The sequence below is a fragment of the Ranitomeya variabilis genome, chromosome 5 (assembly GCF_051348905.1).
Source record: "Ranitomeya variabilis isolate aRanVar5 chromosome 5, aRanVar5.hap1, whole genome shotgun sequence".
NCBI classification, from domain to species: Eukaryota; Metazoa; Chordata; class Amphibia; order Anura; family Dendrobatidae; genus Ranitomeya; species Ranitomeya variabilis.
The window spans coordinates 330,525,979-330,546,708 of NC_135236.1; the positions used below are offsets into that span (position 1 = coordinate 330,525,979).

Below are 20,730 nucleotides of genomic sequence, written 5' to 3' on the forward strand. Positions count from 1 at the left end.
CCCCAGCTCTAGTTGACTAACCTGGACCGGGGTGTATATAACTCTCAGCTTGCTGCTGGGAGTTGCCGGTGATATCTCTATTTCCATTTCCCCGAGCTATAGCGTTCGGCTGTCTTCCTTCTTTGTGTTGCTAGAGGACGTCTGTGTTACATCTCTAAGGGTACCGTCACACAGTGCCATTTTCATCGCTACGACGGCACGATTCGTGACGTTGCAGCGTCGTATAAGTATCGCTCCAGCGTCGTATACTGCGGTCACGCGTTGCAATACACGGCGCTGGAGCGATAATTTCATGACGTATTTGCGATGTAGAAGCCGTTGGTTACTGTGCGCACATCGTATACAACCTGTGTCACACAATGCAATCATGCCGCCACAGCGGGACACTAGACGACGAAAGAAAGTTTCAAACGATCTGCTACGACGTACGATTCTCAGCGGGGATCCGGATCGCAGTAGCGTGTCAGACACAGAGATATCGTAAATGCATCGCTGGAACGTCACGAATCGTGCCGTTGTAGCGATCAAAATTGCACTGTGTGACGGTACCCTTAGTCTACTCTAGCTAAGTGTTCCCCTTATTGTGTATCCCACCTGTCTGTAGTGGTAGTGGGGATTGACTAGAGCTTATCCTATCCTCACCTTTGCAGGGCTTATCACCAGGGTCAGGCAGGGATTAGGAATCCTGCTCGGCAATAGGTGCGTAACATATATAGGGACGATAGGGCAGACAGAGTAACACTAGATCTGCCTAGGGGTCTCCACTCTCCCCTTCCCTAGTGTTTTGTTCCCTTTCCCTTATCCCTATTGCACTTAGCCTTTCCTACACTGTGCGTGACAAATGAGCTGCAACGCACACACTCTATAGGCAGATTTGATGCTGTATTGGAAGAAAGCAGCAATTAAGTTCTTATCCTGGACAAACATTTTTTAAAAGGAATTGGTCACAGGTTTTTTATGTGTAATCTGAGAGCAAAGCAAACTGAAAAGAGAACAAAACCTACCCCTAAAATCATCAATCTTTATTAATAATTACGTATATTACCAAAACAAATATATATAAAGTGAGATAAAAATACATCCATCTAGGGGTCCCCCAGGGATAGGGATAAAGTTAATGTCAAAAGGTACCCTCTAAGGGGTTTTCATATGATACCAGAAAAACCAAGTAGAAAAAAACAATTAGAAAAAATGAAAATTTTTTTTTAAAGCAATAATAAAAAATTATCAAAAAATGAAACAATCAAAAAAACAAAAAATAAGGCTAATACCTTTCTTGATACACAATACCTCTTCTGGCCCTAATTGGCCCTGGAAACTATTATCCTTCCTGACAGCGGAGGTTGGCACCCTGTATAGCGATATGGCGCCCCCGCTCAACGGCGGCTGTCCCTGCTATCCCTGGGTTGTCCCTAATAAACTAATATTCACAGACAAAAAACATACAAATATGGATTAAAATAGATCCATAATAGTTCAAATGGGTATCTCTCTATATATGTTCCTCATAATAAACTAACACCACTATAATATCTCTGGAGACTTAAAGGTTTGTAGTGTACACCACGGGCTGCAGCTTGATGTCACCATCTAATCATACGCCTGCCAGCCATCTCTATTTGTTCACTGTACTGACTATAGGCTACCATTCTTAATCATGCAGATAGATGTCAGACTTTCGCCAGACAGAACTATTATGTCTGTCTATAGCTCTATGACCTATTAAGGACTGTGAATCTGTAGGTCCCCTGATGAACCCCCTTGAATGACGGGGGAGAAACGCGTTGGGACAGTTGTGAGCCGATGCATTTGCATGGTTGCCTGAAGGGAATATCCAGGAATTATGAGCTAAGTGTTGGTTATGAGCTATACATCTATGACATGTGAATCAGTGTGTGTCATGTATGAAGCACTTTATTTATGTTCCTCTGTTCATATGGAGCGGTGTGTATACATTTGATTGACCTATTAAGGCTATTTGGACTATTACAGTCATATGTCTATGAAGATATAGTATATAGGCAGTAAAATCAGCATCAATATAGTCTATACATCTATCTGCATGATTAAGAATGGTAGCCTATAGTCAGTACAGTGAACAAATAGAGATGGCTGGCAGGCGTATGATTAGATGGTGACATCAAGCTGCAGCCCGTGGTGTACACTACAAACCTTTAAGTCTCCAGAGATATTATAGTGGTGTTAGTTTATTATGAGGAACATATATAGAGAGATACCCATTTGAACTATTATGGATCTATTTTGATCCATATTTGTATGTTTTTTGTCTGTGAATATTAGTTTATTAGGGACAACCCAGGGATAGCAGGGACAGCCGCCGTTGAGCGGGGGTGCCATATCGCTATACAGGGTGCCAACCTCCGCTGTCAGGAAGGATAATAGTTTCCAGGGCCAATTAGGGCCAGAAGAGGTATTGTGTATCAAGAAAGGTATTAGCCTTATTTTTTGTTTTTTTGATTGTTTCATTTTTTGATAATTTTTTTATTATTGCTTTAAAAAATTTTTTTCATTTTTTCTAATTGTTTTTTTCTACTTGGTTTTTCTGGTATCATATGAAAACCCCTTAGAGGGTACCTTTTGACATTAACTTTATCCCTATCCCTGGGGGACCCCTAGATGGATGTATTTTTATCTCAATTTATATATATTTGTTTTGGTATTATACGTAATTATTAATAAAGATTGATGATTTTAGGGGTAGGTTTTGTTCTCTTTTCAGTTTGCTTAGTCATATACTCCCCTGTTAATAATTGGCTGGTTGGTTGTACTGTAATCTGAAAGCACCATGATGTAGTGGCTGGGAGCCTAATTTCAGCAATGTGTCACTTACTTGGCTGTGTGTTGCTGTTTCAATAAAGTCAGTGTTTTATCAGCACAAGATTATCACTACAGGACTAGCTGCCTTGAGCCTCCGGTTTAGCTGCTCGGTGTAACTTTGCCCCTACCACTGATCAGCAGAATTCTGGGGTTATAGCATTGGGCTCAGCATTTAAGCACTGCTAGGTCAGTAAATTAGAAAACAGTGATGGTACCAAAATGACAGCATGCAGACCAGCAAGTGATGCATTGCTGGAATCTGGGTCTCGGGCCCTACATCATGCAGCTGTCAGATAACATATTAAAAACCTGGTGACAAATTCCTTTTAATACATGGTATCCAGTAGTTAGTGTAGGTAAAAGGATTAGGAAATGTATTTTCAAAGTTCTGCAAACCCATCAGCAGATTGGTCAGCCCTCTGGATTTCTCCATGCATTTTCCATCTAATTGTTAACAATCTGTGTGGTGTTTAGTAATTGGTGAAGGTAATTTACATAATTTACAGATTTATATGGAAATTACTTTTTTTTTACTTTAAATATGGTGGTCAAAATAAATCCCATCGTTCTAGAAGTTGAGTATCACTGACCTGACCTGTAATACGTTTTTCAAGAGAGTTAAACAATGCAAATAATGACATTTTTATTCTCTCTGCGTGTCAATGACTTTACATGTTAGTGTGTACATTGGGATTTTTCTTTTCTTTGTTGCTAGGTTTTTAGTTTTGATCATTCCTCTTGTGTATTACAGCAATTTATTTCTCTTGATATGTCAATCTCATCTCGTATGTTTTCTCCTCTAAGAAAAATGACAATTGGTGAAACTGTGTACAAAATCCAAGGAGGGTGTTTTTAGCATCCTCCAGTTTAATAAGTAATTTATTCACGTGTTGGTGAAAGTGTCCATCTTAGATCAAGGAATGTTGTGGTGTTTTTCCAATTTAAAGTATCTAATAAAAGCAGCTAATCTCACCCTGTTATTTTCTACTTTTCTGTTCCCTCACATTAGTGACTTTTTGATGGTGTAAAGCAGATCAATGCTCTTAAATTTATTACAGCCCAGAGATAAGCGATCATATTAATCTTCTCATTCGCCGCCAGTAGATTACCGCTATTACTAATGGCCATGTGATAATGTCCTTTTCTTACTTGCAATGATGATGATTTGCAGTTTATGTATATACATTATTGTATAGGTTTTGTACCCCCACCCAATTTCTCAGGTTAAGTTTATTTCAGATTTACCTATGTAGCAGTTTCTGAAATTTTTCTTTATTCTAGTTTACAAGTACTATCCATTACGTGATTTTTTGGTGCTAGCAGGGAAATTATTTTATTTACTTCTACCAAAATTTGTGTTTCTAACAATTTATCTACTTGCAAATAGCATTGAGCAAAAAGACTCGAAAGACCCTGGTCCAGCGATCACGTCGTGCCGCAACCATTACATCGCGCCGGACCTATTAGTTAGAAGAGGAGTCATAGATCCTGGTAGGTAGAAAAAGGTTCACATGGCTCTCGTCTAGTGGCCATGGACTGGTGGCGTGGGCACTGGATCGGGATCCTCGAATCTTTTTGCTGAAGTCTACTTGCAAAGTCATTTCTGACCTTAAGGCCTCTTTCACACGTCCAGATAATTCCGGTACCGGAGAAATCGGTACCGGAGTTATCCGTGTCCGTGTGTCCGTGTGCTCACGTGGCACATCAGTGTGGCACACGTGCAGCATCCGTGTGCCACCCGTGTGCCGCCTGAGGACCACACGGACCATGCAGGAGAGACAGCGCTACACTAAGCGCTGTCCCCCTTGTGTGGTGCTGAAGGCTGCATTCATCTTTTCTCCCCCACAGGAGAGAAGAGATGAATGATCAAGTTTTTGTTATTTTTTGTGAAAAATAAAGTTTGCGGGTGACCTCCCGCCTCCCATCCCCAGTGCGCCGCCCGGCCCCTTGCAGAGAAATACTTACCAAGCTCCCACGATGTCTCCTCTCTCCTCTCAGTGCCGGCAGCCTGTCCTGTGTGAGCGGTCACGTGGGACCGCTCATTACAGTGATGAATATGCGCATATTCCTCACTGTAATGAGCGGTATCACGTGACCGCTCATACAGGACAGGCTCCCGGCGCTGAGAGGAGACATCGCGGGAGCTTGGTAAGTATTTCTCTGCAAGGGGCCGGGCGGCGCACTGGGGATGGGAGGCGGGAGGTCACCCGCAAGCTTTATTTTTCACAAAAAATTACAAAAACTTGATCATTCATCTCTTCTCTCCTGCTGGGGAGAAGAGATGAATGCAGCCTTCAGCACCACACAGGTGGGACAGCGCTTACTGTAGCGCTGTCTCTCCTGCGGGCGGTACGTGCACACGGAGGAGAGTGCACACTGTTCTCCGTGTGCACGTGTGCAGGACGTATTGCTGTACGTGCTGCCGGAGAAACATGGACATGTCTCCGTGTTTTCAACACATACACACGGTCCGTGAAAACACGGAGACATGTGCATAGACCCATTCATTTGAATGGGTCTACATGTGTCAGTGTCTCCAGTACGTGAGAAAACTGTCACTACACGTACCGGAGACACTGACGTGTGAAAGAGGCCTAACAGATTATAGGAAATAATATTGTGTGTATTGTGTGTTTTGTATGTATTTGTTTGTTGGAGATTTACTATTAATGAGTTGTCCCGGGATCATTTTTGTAGACATCCTCTGCTTAAAAACAACATTATTAAGCAGAGGATGCCTTTTTAATAAAATAAAAACTCCTTTAAGAATAATGAGAAATTAGCATCCATTCATGTATTTCATGCTTATTTTGTTTTTGATGTTCAATAATAATTCATTTAATATTTCCTTTATGCCATTCATCAAAAATTAGACTAAGCCCCTCGTCGTTGCCATAGATACTCTCAAATTGTTTCTTCCTTGTCAAAACATCTCTGGCACTTTCATTCACTATACTGTTCATTGTGTAGAGCAGACTAAAGAATGGTATATATTGAAATTTCTTTTGTGCTCTGCTGCTATTGAAGAAATCCTTCTGCGAAATAAATTCTAGTCTATGAACTGTTATCAGGCTCCTTAGTGAAGCATCTTGTAAGGTCATTAATTTAACTTTTTGCATGGGTGCAACTCTCAAAAAGCAATAAATTAATCATTTTTGTGAAACAGAAATCAACCTTCTTAGCATATAAATTTATCACGTTTTTACAAAAAGAGAGTGTGCACATGAGGTTTTTTAGACCCTTGCGTACCCGCCGAATTTTGCAAGTAGAAGAGGATTCAGGTAAACGTTGACTGCTTCGCATCTTTACAAAAGTGAAGGAAGTGCTTAAAAGAAGCTCAAAAGAACATATGCACAGGAAGTCATTTTTACCTTGCAGAGCATTCGTTCATTATTTCTATTTGATGCTATTCTGCATGGGTTGTTGAGCATAACAGCCTGAGAAAGACGTTGACTCGATTCATCAAGACCAGCATTCTTTACGCCGGTCTTGATGAGGGACGTTCCTAACTCATGAATAGGTGCACGCTTCTTCATGACTCCAGAGCGTCTGACAAGTAACGTGCACCTCTGTTCACTACCCTAGAAATCTCACTTTAGTCCAGTACTGGAGTAAGATTTCTGGCGTAGGGACCACCTCAGGTCTGAATGGATTGAGTGAGCTGTTGTGTCCCACTGAGCTGCGCCACTGGTTCGCCCCAGCCCCCATTAGTTTGTTGGAGCTAGGAGAAACTGGTGTGAAAACACCAAAATTGGCAAAACTTGGGTTCAACTCCCAAATTTATTGTATTGTCTTGTGAAATGGACAATTTTAAAGGAGTCTGTTGCCCCAAATTCACAGTATAAATGAAGCATGTAGCCTTGTAGAGTATATAGCCCCTATAAAATTGTACCTGTTAGGTCAAGTTTCCTCAATAAGTATTTGGTATGTTTTTTGATGCTACTTATGTTTGCTGTGCAAAAAATGCAGTTGATTACAGATCCAGCAGTGTATGGGGTTTATATAAATCTAGTCCACAGCACTTAGATAAATCTCATACCCACTGTGCAATTTTTGTTTGTTTTTTTTACGCTGTGAAAACTAACCTGTGCTTTTGAAATCTGCAACTTGTCGATATGTCTTGTAGTAAATATGCGTTTTGTTTGCTGATTTTCCCCAAAGACTTGAATGAGATGAGGAAAATCTGCAGGTAACAGAACGGATATGCGTTTTTAGCATGTTTTCCCAGTGGAATTGCATTATAAAAGTGCATGTAATCCAAAAAAGATTAATAAGAAAGTTTAATCAAGGTAAAGTAAAAGGAAGTATCCAAAGCAAATTTACTTAAAGCATGCCGTATGCCAAAAAGAGCAAAAATTAAGTTGAAAATATGTGATAAAAATGCATGTTAAAAAATTGCACTGAAATGCAATGAAAAAACTCATGTTACCTAATTTAGCTAATAGGCACTGAAATGCTGCAGAAAATCTACAACATGAAAAATGCACCAAATACTCATTGTATGAGCTTAGCCTTATTTTTCTACACTAATTGCCTTTGTCCTATGTGTGTTGTAAAAACAATATATTTTTTGTACACTTCCTTGTTGTAATAGTCCAATAATAAAACCATACATGTTGGTTTTATGCTAGCCAGATAGTTTGAGGTCACTTGTAAATTACCAGGACTGTGTTTTTGTTAAAGAGCTCAAAACAGACTTAATGTAGTCCTAGGATCTCTCTCCGAGTGTCTTGCACATCTTTTCTGTGCAATTAGAGGCTTTGCAGTATTGGGAATTGGGAATAAATTTGTCATGAATAGTGATAGGCGAACCCGTTGTTTGCCACATTGTCATCAGTGTGACAGTGCGGCAAACACAGGCTCTGATTGGCGGGGCAAACACAGGCTCTGCTTGGCGGTAATGTCGTTACAGCCAGTCATAGAGCTGCAGTATCCTTGCTGTCAGATGACAGCATGGGAGCCAGCAGCTGTGACTAGCAGTAAAAAGGTTACCACCAGTCACAGGTTTTGGCTGATGAGAGAGTATTACTCTGATCAGCATTTCCTGCTGTCGCTGATGGCAGCGAGAACAGACAAACGATGATGAGTATTCATTAGTCAGTGCCTGTATTATAAATGAATAATAATTTAAAAAAAATGACGTGGGGTTTCTTCGATTTTTGATAACCATCGCAGGCAAAATCGACAGCTGTGGGTTGCAGCTCCCACCTGCCAGCTTTATCATGGCAAGACTGGTAAGGGGCCATGGATACTTCCCTCCAGCCTAAAAAATAGCAGCCGCCCCATTAAAAAGTGCATCTATTAGATGCTCCAATTCTGGTGCTTTTCCTGGCTCTTCCCACTTGCCCTGGTGTGGTGACAAGTGGGGTAAAAGGTTTGGGGTTGATGTCAGCTGTTATATGTCCGCCGACTCCAAGCCCATGGGGTCAGTAATGGAGAGGTGTCTATAAGACACCCCATACTTAGATTGTAAAAAAGACACAGCCCAAAAAGTCATTTAATTGAAATAAAGACTCTGACACCTTTCTGTGAAATGAAAAGCAAAGTTATACTTGCCTTTACGTCTAATCCCATGTCCCCTGTAAAAGACAAAAAATAATAAAACCATATTCCTAACCTGTCTGACGATAACACATATCGGTCCATGAAGATCCGAAGTCATTTGAAAAGCGGTCACATCAGTGATGCAACCACTATCCACGCCAGCTGGCTCACACTGAGACAGGAGCTCTCTCACTCAGTGAGCGGTGTGACTAGGGTTTATCAGCTATGACCTCCTGTGATCTTTCTTATGGAAGCTCAGTGCTACACACTGCAGGAGCATGATTATGCTCCTGTCTCAGTGTGAGCCAGCTGGCATGGATAGCAGTCGCATCACTGATGGGATTGCTATCCAAATCATTCGGATCTTCATTGGGCAGGTGAGGAATATGGTGGTTTATTATTTTTGGTCCTTTACAAAGGACATGGACTTCGGTGGATTAGATGTAAAGATGAGTATAATCTTGCTTTTTTAGTTCAAATAAAGGTGTCAGTGTCTTTCAATTAAAGTTCTTTATTCTGCCTGGAATTTTTTTTTTACAATCTAACTATGGGGTTAGTAATGAGAGTGTCTTTTAGATGCCTCTCCATTTCTAACCCCTGGGATTGATGTCAGCTGACAATATAAAGCTGGCATCAACCCCAATACTATTACCCCACTTGCCACGGCATCAGGCAAGTGAGAAGAGAGAGACTAAGTGCCAGAACTGGTGCATCTCATGAATGCACCATTTCTGGGGTGGCTGAGAGCTATGTTTTTAGTCTGGGAGGGGGACAATAACCATTACCACTTCCTAGGCTATTATCAGCCTGCAGCTGTCTGTTTAGTCTTTGCTGGTTGTTGACTATTAAGGGTCCCCATGTCATGTTTTTGGTAGTACTCCCCTGTAGTAACCAGTAAAGGCTAAGCAAACCGCCTTGAGCTGATATTAATAGCTTGTGAACCTTTATGGTTATTGGCCCATTCCCAGAATATTAGCATCAGCCTCCTTTCTCTCACGCTGTTTTTTTTTTTCATTTTTTTTTATTTATTAAAGGGGTTGTCCACTACTTTCAATTAACCCCCCAATGTACCCCCCCCGGGCCCCTAATGAATTGTGCCATTACCTTCTGTTGACGTTTTCGCCTGTGAGCGGCGCTATTCCTCCTGCTGAGTCCGGGTCACATGACCCCCAGACTGCAGCCGCCGCTCATTTCCGCCGACGTCACGTCAATTTCCAGGCTCTGAAAATTGACGTGACGTCAGCAGCAGGCGTGACCAGCCCCCACAGTCAGCAGTCACTCAGCAAGAGTGACTGGACTGTGGGCGGTGCTGGGGGCTGCCTGCAGGGCTGTGCTGGGGGCGGGCGGGGCTGTGTGTGCTCACTGCTCAGTGCTGGGATCATGATGTGTGGTTGGGCTGTGCTTCGGTCGCCGGGGGTCTGCCTGTGCTTGTGCCCGCCGGCGCCGGTGTTTCTGCCCGCCGGCGCCGGTGCTTCTGCCCGCCGGCGCTGTGTGTGCCGGCGTTGTGCGTGCCGGCGCTGTGCGTGTGTGTGCCGACGCTGTGCGTGTGTGCCGGCGCTGTGCGTGTGTGCCGGCGCTGTGCGTGTGTGCCGGCGCTGTGCGTGTGTGCCGGCGCTGTGTGTGCCGACGCTGTGCGTGTGTGCCGGCGCTGTGCGTGTGTGTGCCGGCGCTGTGCGTGTGTGTGCCGACGCTGTGCGTGTGTGCCGGCGCTGTGTGTGCCGACGCTGTGCGTGTGTGCCGGCGCTGTGTGTGTGCTTTGTGCGTGTGTGTGCCGGCGCTGTGCGTGTGTGTGCCGGCGCTGTGCGTGTGTGTGCCGATGCTGTGCGTGTGTGCCGGCGCTGTGCGTGTGTGTGCCGACGCTGTGCGTGTGTGCCGGCGCTGTGCGTGCCGACGCTGTGTGTGCCGGCGCTGTGTGTGCCGGCGCTGTGTGTGTGTGTGCCGACGCTGTGCGTGTGTGCCGGCGCTGTGCGTGTGTGTGCCGGCGCTGTGCGTGTGTGTGCCGACGCTGTGCGTGTGTGCCGGCGCTGTGCGTGTGTGTGCTTTGTGCGTGTGTGTGCCGGCGCTGTGCGTGTGTGTGCCGGCGCTGTGCGTGCGTGTGCCGGCGCTGTGCGTGTGTGTGCCGGCGCTGTGCGTGTGTGTGCCGGCGCTGTGCGTGTGTGTGCTTTGTGCGTGTGTGTGCCGGCGCTGTGCGTGTGTGTGTGCCGGCGCCGTGCGTGTGTGTGTGCATGCCGACGCTGTCCGTGTGTGTGCAGGCATCGTCCGATGGGACTACAAGTCCCATCGGGCTCTGCCTGCTACACTGACAGTGAGTGACACATTAGTCAATGATGGGACAGTAGTAGTCCCATCATCCGGCTAATGTGTTGAATGTAAAAAAAACAACAACACAGTACATACATACATACATACATACAACACACCATGCAACGACATGCACCATGCGACGACATGCACCATGCGACGACATGCACCATGCGACGACATGCAACAAAATGCACCATGCGGCGACATGCGACATGCACCATGCGACTACATGCACCATGCGATGACATGCGACAGCATGCACCATGAGGCAACATGCACCATGCGCCTACATGCACCATGCGACGACATGCAACAACATGCACCATGCGGCGACATGCGACATGCACCATGCGACGACATGCACCATGCGACGACATGCACCATGCGACGACATGCAACAACATGCACCATGCGGCGACATGCGACAAGCACCATGCGACGACATGCACCATACGACGACATGCGACAACATGCACCATGCGGCACCATGCGACGACATGCACCATGCGACGACATGCACCATGCGACGACATGTGACATGAGGCAACATGCAACAACATGCACCATGCGGCGACATGCGACAAGCACCATGCGACGACATGCACCATACGACGACATGCGACAACATGCACCATGCGACGACATGCACCATGCGATGACATGCACCATGCGATGACATGCACCATGCGACGACATGCAACGACATGCGACATGCACCATACGACGACATGCACCATACGACGACATGCAACAACATGCACCATGAGGCAACATGCACCATGCGCCGACATGCACCATGCGACGACATGCAACAACCTGCACCATGCGGCGACATGCACCATGCGACGACATGCACCATGCGACGACATGCAACAACATGCACCATGCGGCAACATGCACCATGCGACGACATGCACCATGCAACGACATGTGACATACAGTACATACATACATACTACAGACATACAGTACATATAACATAGAGTACATACTCACCATCACTTGTCACTTTGTTCCCCGAAGCCATTGTCACCTGTAAAAAATATTAAAATAATAAACAAAGAAAATATACTCCCTGTCCGCAGAGATCCAATTAAAACGAGTGTCCCACGACGATCTCCCGTGGAGAGTAGGAGCATCAGTTGATGCGACCACTCTCCAGGGGCTCCAGGAACACAATGATGGAAGGTATCCTTCCATCATGTATTCCTCACAAGGTATTCCTACGCCCCTGTGAGAAAATAGTCCCTAGTCTCACTATTGGCATTGCTGGGTGAGATATTTTCCCACGCAGCAATTGCCATAAAGTGAGACCAGTGAACTAGAGTAACCTCAGTGATGCACTGCTGGAGCCATTGTCTCCTGTCACACAGACAGCTCTCCAGCGACCAACGATCCCAAAGTCCCCTGGTAACCAGGGTAAACATCGGGTTACTAAGCGCAGGGCCACGCTTAGTAACCCGATGTTTACCCTGGTTACCGTTGTAAATGTAAAAAAAAAACACTACATACTTACATTCCGTGTCTGTCCTCCGGCGCTGTTCTTTCCTCTGCACTGCCAGCGCCGGTCAGCCGGAAAGCAAAGCGGTGACGTCACCGCTGTGCTTTACGGCTGGCCTGCGCTCACAGCTAGTGCAGAGAAGCACAGCGCCAGAGGACAGACACGGAATGTAAGTATGTAGTGTTTTTTTTTTTACGTTTATGCTGGTATATGCTGGTAACCAGGGTAAACATCTGGTTACTAAGTGCGGCCCTGCGCTTAGTAACCCGATATTTACCATGGTTACCAGTGAAGACATCGCTGGATCGGCGTCACACATGCCGATTCAGCGATGTCTGCAGGGAGTCCAGCGACAAAATAAAATAAAGTGCTGGACTTTCTTTCCTCAGCGACCAACGATCTCCCAGCAGGGGCCTGATCGTTGGTCGCTGTCACACAGAACGATTTCCTTAACGATATCGTTGCTACGTCACAAAAAGCAACGATATCGTTAACGATATCGTTGTGTGACGGTACCTTTAGGAAGAAGTGGCTTACATTTGGTAAATATTAAAAAAAATGCAGCAACACTCACTTCCAACAGATATTAGGCCATGTTCACACAGTGCGTTTTTTACCGCGGAACCGCAGCGGTTTTGCCGCTGCGGTTCCGCAGCTTTTTTCCATGCAGGGTACAGTACAATGTACCCTATGGAAAACGGGAACCACTGTGCACACGATCCTGAATTTCCAAAAAAAAGCCGCGCTGAATAGCTGCGGGAAAAAAGAAGGAGCATGTCACTTCTTTGTGCAGAACTGCAGCGGTTCTGCACCCATAGACCTCCATTGTGAGGTCAAACCCGCAGTAAAACCCGCAGATCAAAAATATATCTGCGGGTTTTATTGCGGTTTGTGGTGCAGAACCGCTGCAGCAGGAAGTGCGGGGAAGCGGCCGGAAGTGCGTCGGCGGAAGTGCTTGGGCGGAGAGACATGGAGGCGTACCGTCGCATGGGGATCGTGTCGGCCGTTTGATTGATTTGGTATGTATGTGTGTGTGTGTGTGTGTGTGTGTGTGTGTCCCCATGCGACGCTAGTGCCACCATTGTGCTAAGTCGCCGTATGGGACTACTACTCCCATCCGGTATTAGGATGGGAGAGTTGTCCCTGTGTCCGGCGACTTAGCACAATTGTAAAGTTACACAAAACACCTACACACAATACACATACATGACACACAGTACATACAACACATAACACAGAGTATATACTCACCAACAGCACACTTGTAGGCGAAGCCCTCGATCCCCTAGATAAAATCCCAAAATAAAAAATCAAATCCATACTCCCTGTCCGCAGAATCCATAAAACGAGTGTCCCACGCCGATCGGCTGCTCTCCGGCGATACACTGCCAGGAGCGAAGCTCCTAGCAGTGTATCGCGTACTGTTCCGGAGTTCAATGGCTCCGGCGTCTCGGTTAACAGCAGTACAGCTGCGTTGAACTTTCCCATGCAGCACTGCCGTTAAGCGAGAGTGCCGGGGTCAATGACCGCCGGTAAACTCGCTCGCGCATGCGCAGTGACACACCGACAGGAACTATGGCTCCTGTCAGTGTGTTATACGTTATATATATGTGTGATACGTGGCACGTGATACGTGGCACGTGATACGTGGCACGTGGCACTGAAATGCGTGATATGTGTCACTTAAATACGTGATACGTGGCACTTAAATACGTGGCACTTAAATACGTGGCACTGAAATACGTGATACGTGGCACTTAAATACGTGGCACTTAAATACGTGATACGTGGCACTGAAATATGTGGCACTGAAATACGTGGCACTGAAATACGTGGCACTGAAATACGTGGCACTGAAATACGTGGCACTTTAATACGTGATACGTGGCACTGAAATACGTGGCACTTAAATACGTGATACGTGGCACTTAAATACGTGGCACTTAAATACGTGGCACTTAAATACGTGGCACTGAAATACGTGGCACTGAAATATGTGGCACTGAAATACGTGGCACTTAAATACGTGGCACTTAAATACGTGGCACTTAAATACGTGGCACTTAGGCTATGTTCACATTTGCGTTGTGCGCCGCAGCGTCGGCGCCGCAACACACAACGCAAACAAAAGCGCAGCAAAACGCATGCACAACGCTGCGTTTTGCGCCGCATGCGTCCTTTTTTTGATTGATTTTGGACGCAGCAAAAATGCAACTTGCTGCGTCCTCTGCGCCCGGATGCGTGCGCTGCAGTGACGCATGCGGCGCAAAACGCAAGTGCGACGCATGTCCATGCGCCCCCATGTTAAATATAGGGGCGCATGACGCATGCGGCGACGCTGCGGCGCCCGACGCTGCGGCGCAGACCGCAAATGTGAACGTAGACTTAAATAGCTGGATAGAGCTGGATCCGCGGGCTGTGATCTGGCCTACGCTCAGCACTCTGCGGAGCGCTGTCATTCAAAACACGTCCAACTCATTTTGGTGTTTAGTCCCAAAATGGAGGATGGAAGAAGAAAAGGGTTGGACAAGGAAATGGCATCATTTCTTTTTTTTTTTCCCCCCCACTGCAGTTAAAGCTTTATTTGTGTCAAACACAGACAATCTGCAGAGAAAACTGCATAAAAAACCGCATCAAAACGCATCAAAAACGCACCAAAAACGCACCTGCGTTTTCTGCCAAGAGCTGCGGTTTTAGTCCTCAAAAAAAAGGATTGAAATCAGGAACGTGTGAACATACCCTAAGAGTTTGCTTAGAAGGCGGGGAGAGTGATGCGGCCACTGATTGACCACAGGGTACCATCAATGCGAAACATACAGACTGAGAGTGGGTTGTTAGAATAGTGGACAAACCCTTCCAAGTTCCATATATATGTATATATCACTCTGCATCAAAATAATAAAGTGTATGTATCTGAATAAATAATTTTTTCCGTACATACACATAGAAGTATATATTTGTGTGTATATAAGAGGTTTGACTGCATATTGGTGCAATCTTTGCAGCGAAGAGGCATTGGGGGCCATATCTACCTCCAGAGCAGGTGGAATTGTGAGTTAGCATGAGCTGTTATACTGCAAATGGCCCATATATTGTTTCTGAAACTGGGATCTCTCCTGTATATGAGCACAAATAGTGTAAAATAAGAACACACATAATATATATACATGCACACAAGTGTATGTAGATGGACATATATACCCACACATGTATTGTGTAATTTACATATGTAAGACATATACGCAGTAGGATCTCTTTACAGTATATCATATATGTATACTAAACTATACTATGAAATAGATGAGAAAGAAAAAAAGCTCAAAGCTTGATCACCATGGTTGTGCAGTGCTTGGTGCTGCTTTCAGCTTGTGACCAAGATGTGACCTCTCCTCATCAGCCTGAACAGAGAGGAGGGAGAGGAGGGAGGGGCTTGGGTTTGTTTTTGGAGTGGGTGTGCTAGATTCGGGCTTAGTGGCAGTGCAAAGCATCATGGAACTTGTAGTATTAGGGCACAATAAGGAAGTAGTCGATTAACCCCATGAGAGCTGAATCCAGCACTGAAGATGTGCTGCTACAGCATGATAACAGGTAATATTGTTAAAATAAACACAGTAGATGTTTTCAGTGGCACATAATAGCAAGATTTATGAAAAAAAAAAAAAACTTTATAGTAGTGGACAACTTCTTTAACAAGTACAGTAAACTACACAGCCAAGGTATCCTTAGTTTACAGCCTCCTGGTGCTCCACCAGCTGGAAACTCCAGTAACTTAAAATGTCCCTCAAAGTTTCCCATGAGGTTTCTGGGCATTGCAGCTGCCAGAAGACCCGGTGACTGTGAGCTCTGGTAACCTGATAGCACCATTCTGCGACATCCCCACTCTGCCGACTCCCCATTCCCCAAGTCACACTGCACTCTGTGGTTTTACTATGTAAATCTATGGAGCATCAGAACAAGGCTCCATAGGCTTTGATTGTATAAGAGAGTTCCAGCTCACGCATAGAGTGGGTTGGCTAGTCTGAAGAGTGGTAACATCACTCAGAAGTGAAGCCGAGCGGTGCTGGAATCGGAGAGAGTAGTTGTAGTGTGTATATTATGCTCACCTACATCACATGCACATACACACAAATGTAATAAAAAAAGAATACATTTGAAAGCTTCTTTAATTGCCTGCAAATGGTTGATATATAAAGACTTGCACTTCTATTACTTTTTTTCTTTTTCTTTGGTGTACACCTTAAAAAAAAAAAGACATCATAGCAGTCTTTTGTATGTTTTTTTATATATTTCTTTCAAGCATGGTTAGACTTCATTCTCATATTTATTTTTTTTTCGATATCTCAAGTTTGCCCTCTTTTTTCTTTTTTAACCTCTACCTGCAACTTCCTGCAATCTGGCATACAGTTACATCTGATGAATGGCATGGGCACAGGAGTTACATGCAGCCATACGTCTGCTGCAAGTGCTGAGACTAGACATAATCTGATGTCTGCACCTAAAGCCCTCATTTGCCGCTGTCAGTAGTTACAGCACCATGTAATGAATCTGACCTAGGGAGATCACTCCTTTTGTCTACCCATTTGCACCTCTGCAGCAGAGTCGCAAGATGTTGATGGGCGTTATGGTAACAGTGAGGAATAAAAAATGGCCTCCCTGTCTGCAATATCTATCAGCCAATCAGAGCCTGCCGGGGGTGGGAGGGGCCTGATTGACTAACTGTCAAAGACTGACAGTGGAGATGATGCACTGTAGTGCATAAATATTACAGTGTTTTATCAATGCGAAGAAAGGATCGCAGGTCCAAGTCACCTTGTGGGAGTAGTAACTGCTAAAAAATGAAAAAAAAAGGTTTTCAATGTTACAAAAGAATTAAAAACCAAAATCATAGAATCCATTTTATTAATAAAATGTTTATATGCAAAAAAACCCCCAAAGAACGACCCCCTGCAAAAACATCAAATACTTTGTATCACTTCAGTCATAATGAACCGTACTATAAACGTTATACATTTTTATCCCATATAGTGAATGCTATAAGAAAAATATGAAAAACTATGCCATAATTGTCAGTTTTTCATAATCTTGGCTTAAAAAAATAAATAGTCCTATGTATTCCAAAATGGTACCAATAAAAACTACAAAACACAAACTCTCTAAACAGAAAAATGGAAAAGTTAATGACAACCAAAAAAATTGATTTTTTTGTTTATAAAACATAAAGGTATAAATTGCATAACTCTGTAATCTAACCGACTGCAGAATAAAGGTAACTTCAATTATACTGCTGTCAATTCTGTAAAAATAATAAAATGGTAAAAATTCCAGATTTAAAGGGCCACTGTCACCCCCCTCCAGCCGTTATAAACTAAAAGAGCCACCTTGTGCAGCAGTAATGCTGCATTCTAACAAGGTGGCTCTTTTAGTTTTTGGTTCAAGTATTCCCAAAATAAAGCGTTTTGAAACATCCAAAATACCTGTCTTATGCATAATGCATAACACACTGCGGGGCTGGGATTCCAAAGGTGGGTGGCCGCACTGCCCGCACAGGCGCAATCTGCAAGCCTGGCTGTGACGTCAGACGGCCAGAGCTTACTGCACCTGCGCAGCACAGTAGTACACAGCGCAGGCACCGGTTTTGAAGTGTAAACAGCGCTGAGGGGGCGGCACCGAAAGCCCCTGAAGATTGGAGTGACGGCAGAGTAGCGGTTCAAGCTGGGGAGTGAGGACCCACCTCCCTGTCTAAAGACAGGTATTTTGCATAAGTTTCAAAACGCTTTATTTTCGGAATACTTGAACCAAAAACTAAAAGAGCCACCTTGTTAGAATGCAGCATTACTGCTGCACAAGGTGGCTCTTTTAGTTTATAATGGCTGGAGGGGGGTGACAGTGGCCCTTTAATGTTTTTCTGACTATTCCGACTATGAAAAAAGAAACTGTTTTTTTTTTAACCCCTTAATCCCATTAGACGTACTATCCCGTCAAGGTGACCTGGGACTTAATTCCCAGTGACGGGATAGTACGTCCAGCGCGATCAGCTGCTCTCACAGGGGGGAGCGCAGCCGATCGCGGCCGGATGTCAGCTGACTATCACAGCTGACATCCGGCACCATGTGCCAGGAGCCCACGGTACCCTTGGGAAAATAAAAAATTGGGGGCGAAAAGTTCATTTTTGTGAAAAAATATTGTTTTTTATTTTTACAGCTCTACATTATAAACTTCTGTGAAGCACTTGGTGGGTCAAAGTGCTCACCACACATCTAGATAAGTTCCCTAGGGGGTCTACTTCCAAAATGGTTTCACTTGTGGGGGTTTCAATGTTTAGGCACATCAGGGGCTCTCCAAACGCAACATGGCATCCATCTCAATTCCAGCCAAATTTGCTTTGAAAAGTCAAATGGCGCTCCTTCCCTTCTGAGATCTGCCATGTGCCCAAACAGTGGTTTGCACCCACATATGGGGTATCATCGTACTCAGGACAAATTGCACAATAACTTCTGGGGTCCAATTTCTTCTGATACCCTTGGTAAAGTAAAACAAGCTGAAGTAAATTTTTTGTGAAAAAAAATGAAATGTTCATTTTTTTTAAAACATTCCAAAAATTCCTGTGAAACACCTGAAGGGTTAATAAACTTCTTGAATGTGGTTTTGAGCACCTTGAGGGGTGCAGTTTTTAGAATGGTGTCACACTTGGGTATTTTTTATCATATAGACCCCTCAAAATGACTTCAAATGTGACGTGGTCCCTTAAAAAAAAATGGTGTTGTAAAAATGAGAAATTGCTGGTCAACTTTTAACCCTTATAACTCCCTAACAAAAAAATGTTGTTTCCAAAATTGTGCTGATGTAAAGTAGACATGTGGGAAATGTTACTTATTAAGTATTTTGCGTGACATATCACTGTGATTTAAGGGCATACAAATTCAAAGTTGGAAAATTGTGAAGTTTTAAAAATTTTCGCCAAATTTCTGTTTTTTTCACAAATAAACGCAGGTAATATCAATGAAATGTTACCACTATCATGAAGTACAATATGTCTCGAGAAAACAATGTCAGAATGACCGGGATCCGTTGAAGCGTTCCAAAGTTATAACCTCATAAAGGGACAGTGGCCAGAATTGTAAAAATTGGCCCGGTCATTAACGTGCAAACCACCCTCGGGGCTTAAGGGGTTAAAGAGTAATTTCATGTGCAAAAGTAGCAAAACATGGAAAATATATATTTGGTATTGCTGTTATTGTATCGAACTGCAAAAAAAAAAGATTACGTCCATTATACTGAACCAATTGCTGATTAAAAATAATGAATAAAAAATTGAATTTGTTTTTCTGCCTCCTAAAGGCTTAATAAAAAGTGATCAAATAGGCACATGTGCCACGAAATGGCACTGATAAAAACTATAGCTTGTCCCGCAAAATATAAGCAATTGTGCAGCTCTACTGATGGAAAATTGTGAAACTAGTGAAGTATGGCAACACCAAAACTATTTTTTTTTATTTCAGGTGTACAAAAGTAATAAAATAAATAAAACTATATAAATTTGATATCGCTAAATTCGTACTGACTTACAGAAGACATTCTTTATGTGAAGAATGTAAAATTTGAATTGCAAAAAACACAGTGGCAGAATTTCTTGTTTTGTTTATATTCCTCCACATAAAGATTGAATAAAAGTTATTAATTGCTATTAACTCCAGAAGGATGCCAATGAGGAATACAGCTCATCCTGAAAAAAACAGGCCCTCATATGACTGTCGCCAAAAAAAAAGAAAAGTTATGGCTCCTAGAACACGACAATGGAAAAGTGGAAAAAAAAAGTCTATCATAAAAGCTAAAACTGGCTATGACGCTAAGGGGACAAACAATACAACCAGGTATAAAATGGTGGCTTTTCCGCTAGAAATGTATAAACTAAAGAAAGCAGAAATAATTACATGCTTCACATTACATTCTCCTCCTGTCCTTGAAGACGCTCACTGTCATTCTTCATTTGAAGAATAAATTACCAGGCATAGCCAACTACCAGCCTACACAATAAAAGGCGTTAATACAAGGGAAGAATGTTGGGTTTCAGAACTCAGAGCTGCAATAAACAAAAACAAATCTTTAAAAGCTCATTCAAATTTCCAAACTGATTCTATTCTATTATGGGTATGAACTTTATGAGCTACCAAACAATCTTAAATAAACTTTGAAAAGTAAAAAAAAAAACCCGAACAAAATAAAAAATCTCTCTCCTCTACTACACTTCATTGTATTTGGAAATATTGCACTTCCATGGTAGAACTCTCCTCCATCCACGGTCCAGGGAAGAAATAAACACTCTAATTCTTGGCGTAGGTCCCCAAGGTCAGACCTCTACCTATTATAAAGCAATGGCATATCAATGATAGTAATATAACGCTATAAAATATTATTCCCATATCAAAACTGTCACACCTAATGCCATGTTGCTACTTACATCTGACTAAACTGGGGTCAAATCATTTTCTAAACACATGTTTTCAGTAAATGTATCATTTAGGGCACCTCTGGTGGGACAAAAA

General features: G+C 43.7%; 1 protein-coding gene across 18 annotated transcripts in view; it reads left to right on the forward strand.

Moving 5' to 3' along the window:
* MAGI2 (membrane associated guanylate kinase, WW and PDZ domain containing 2) overlaps positions 1-20,730 on the forward strand; it is a 1,417,815-nt gene that overhangs the window by 942,784 nt on the left and 454,301 nt on the right. For 13 of the 18 annotated variants that reach the window (XR_013215731.1, XM_077264697.1, XM_077264691.1 and 10 more), the window contains one exon: positions 4,226-4,329. The exons of the other annotated variants lie outside the window; for them this stretch is intronic. Coding sequence is in view for 12 of the 13 variants with exons in the window: in XM_077264697.1 (XP_077120812.1) it covers positions 4,226-4,329 (104 nt within the window). In the remaining variant the exon portion in view is untranslated. The remainder of the gene's footprint in view (positions 1-4,225; positions 4,330-20,730) is intronic. 18 annotated transcript variants of the gene reach the window in all.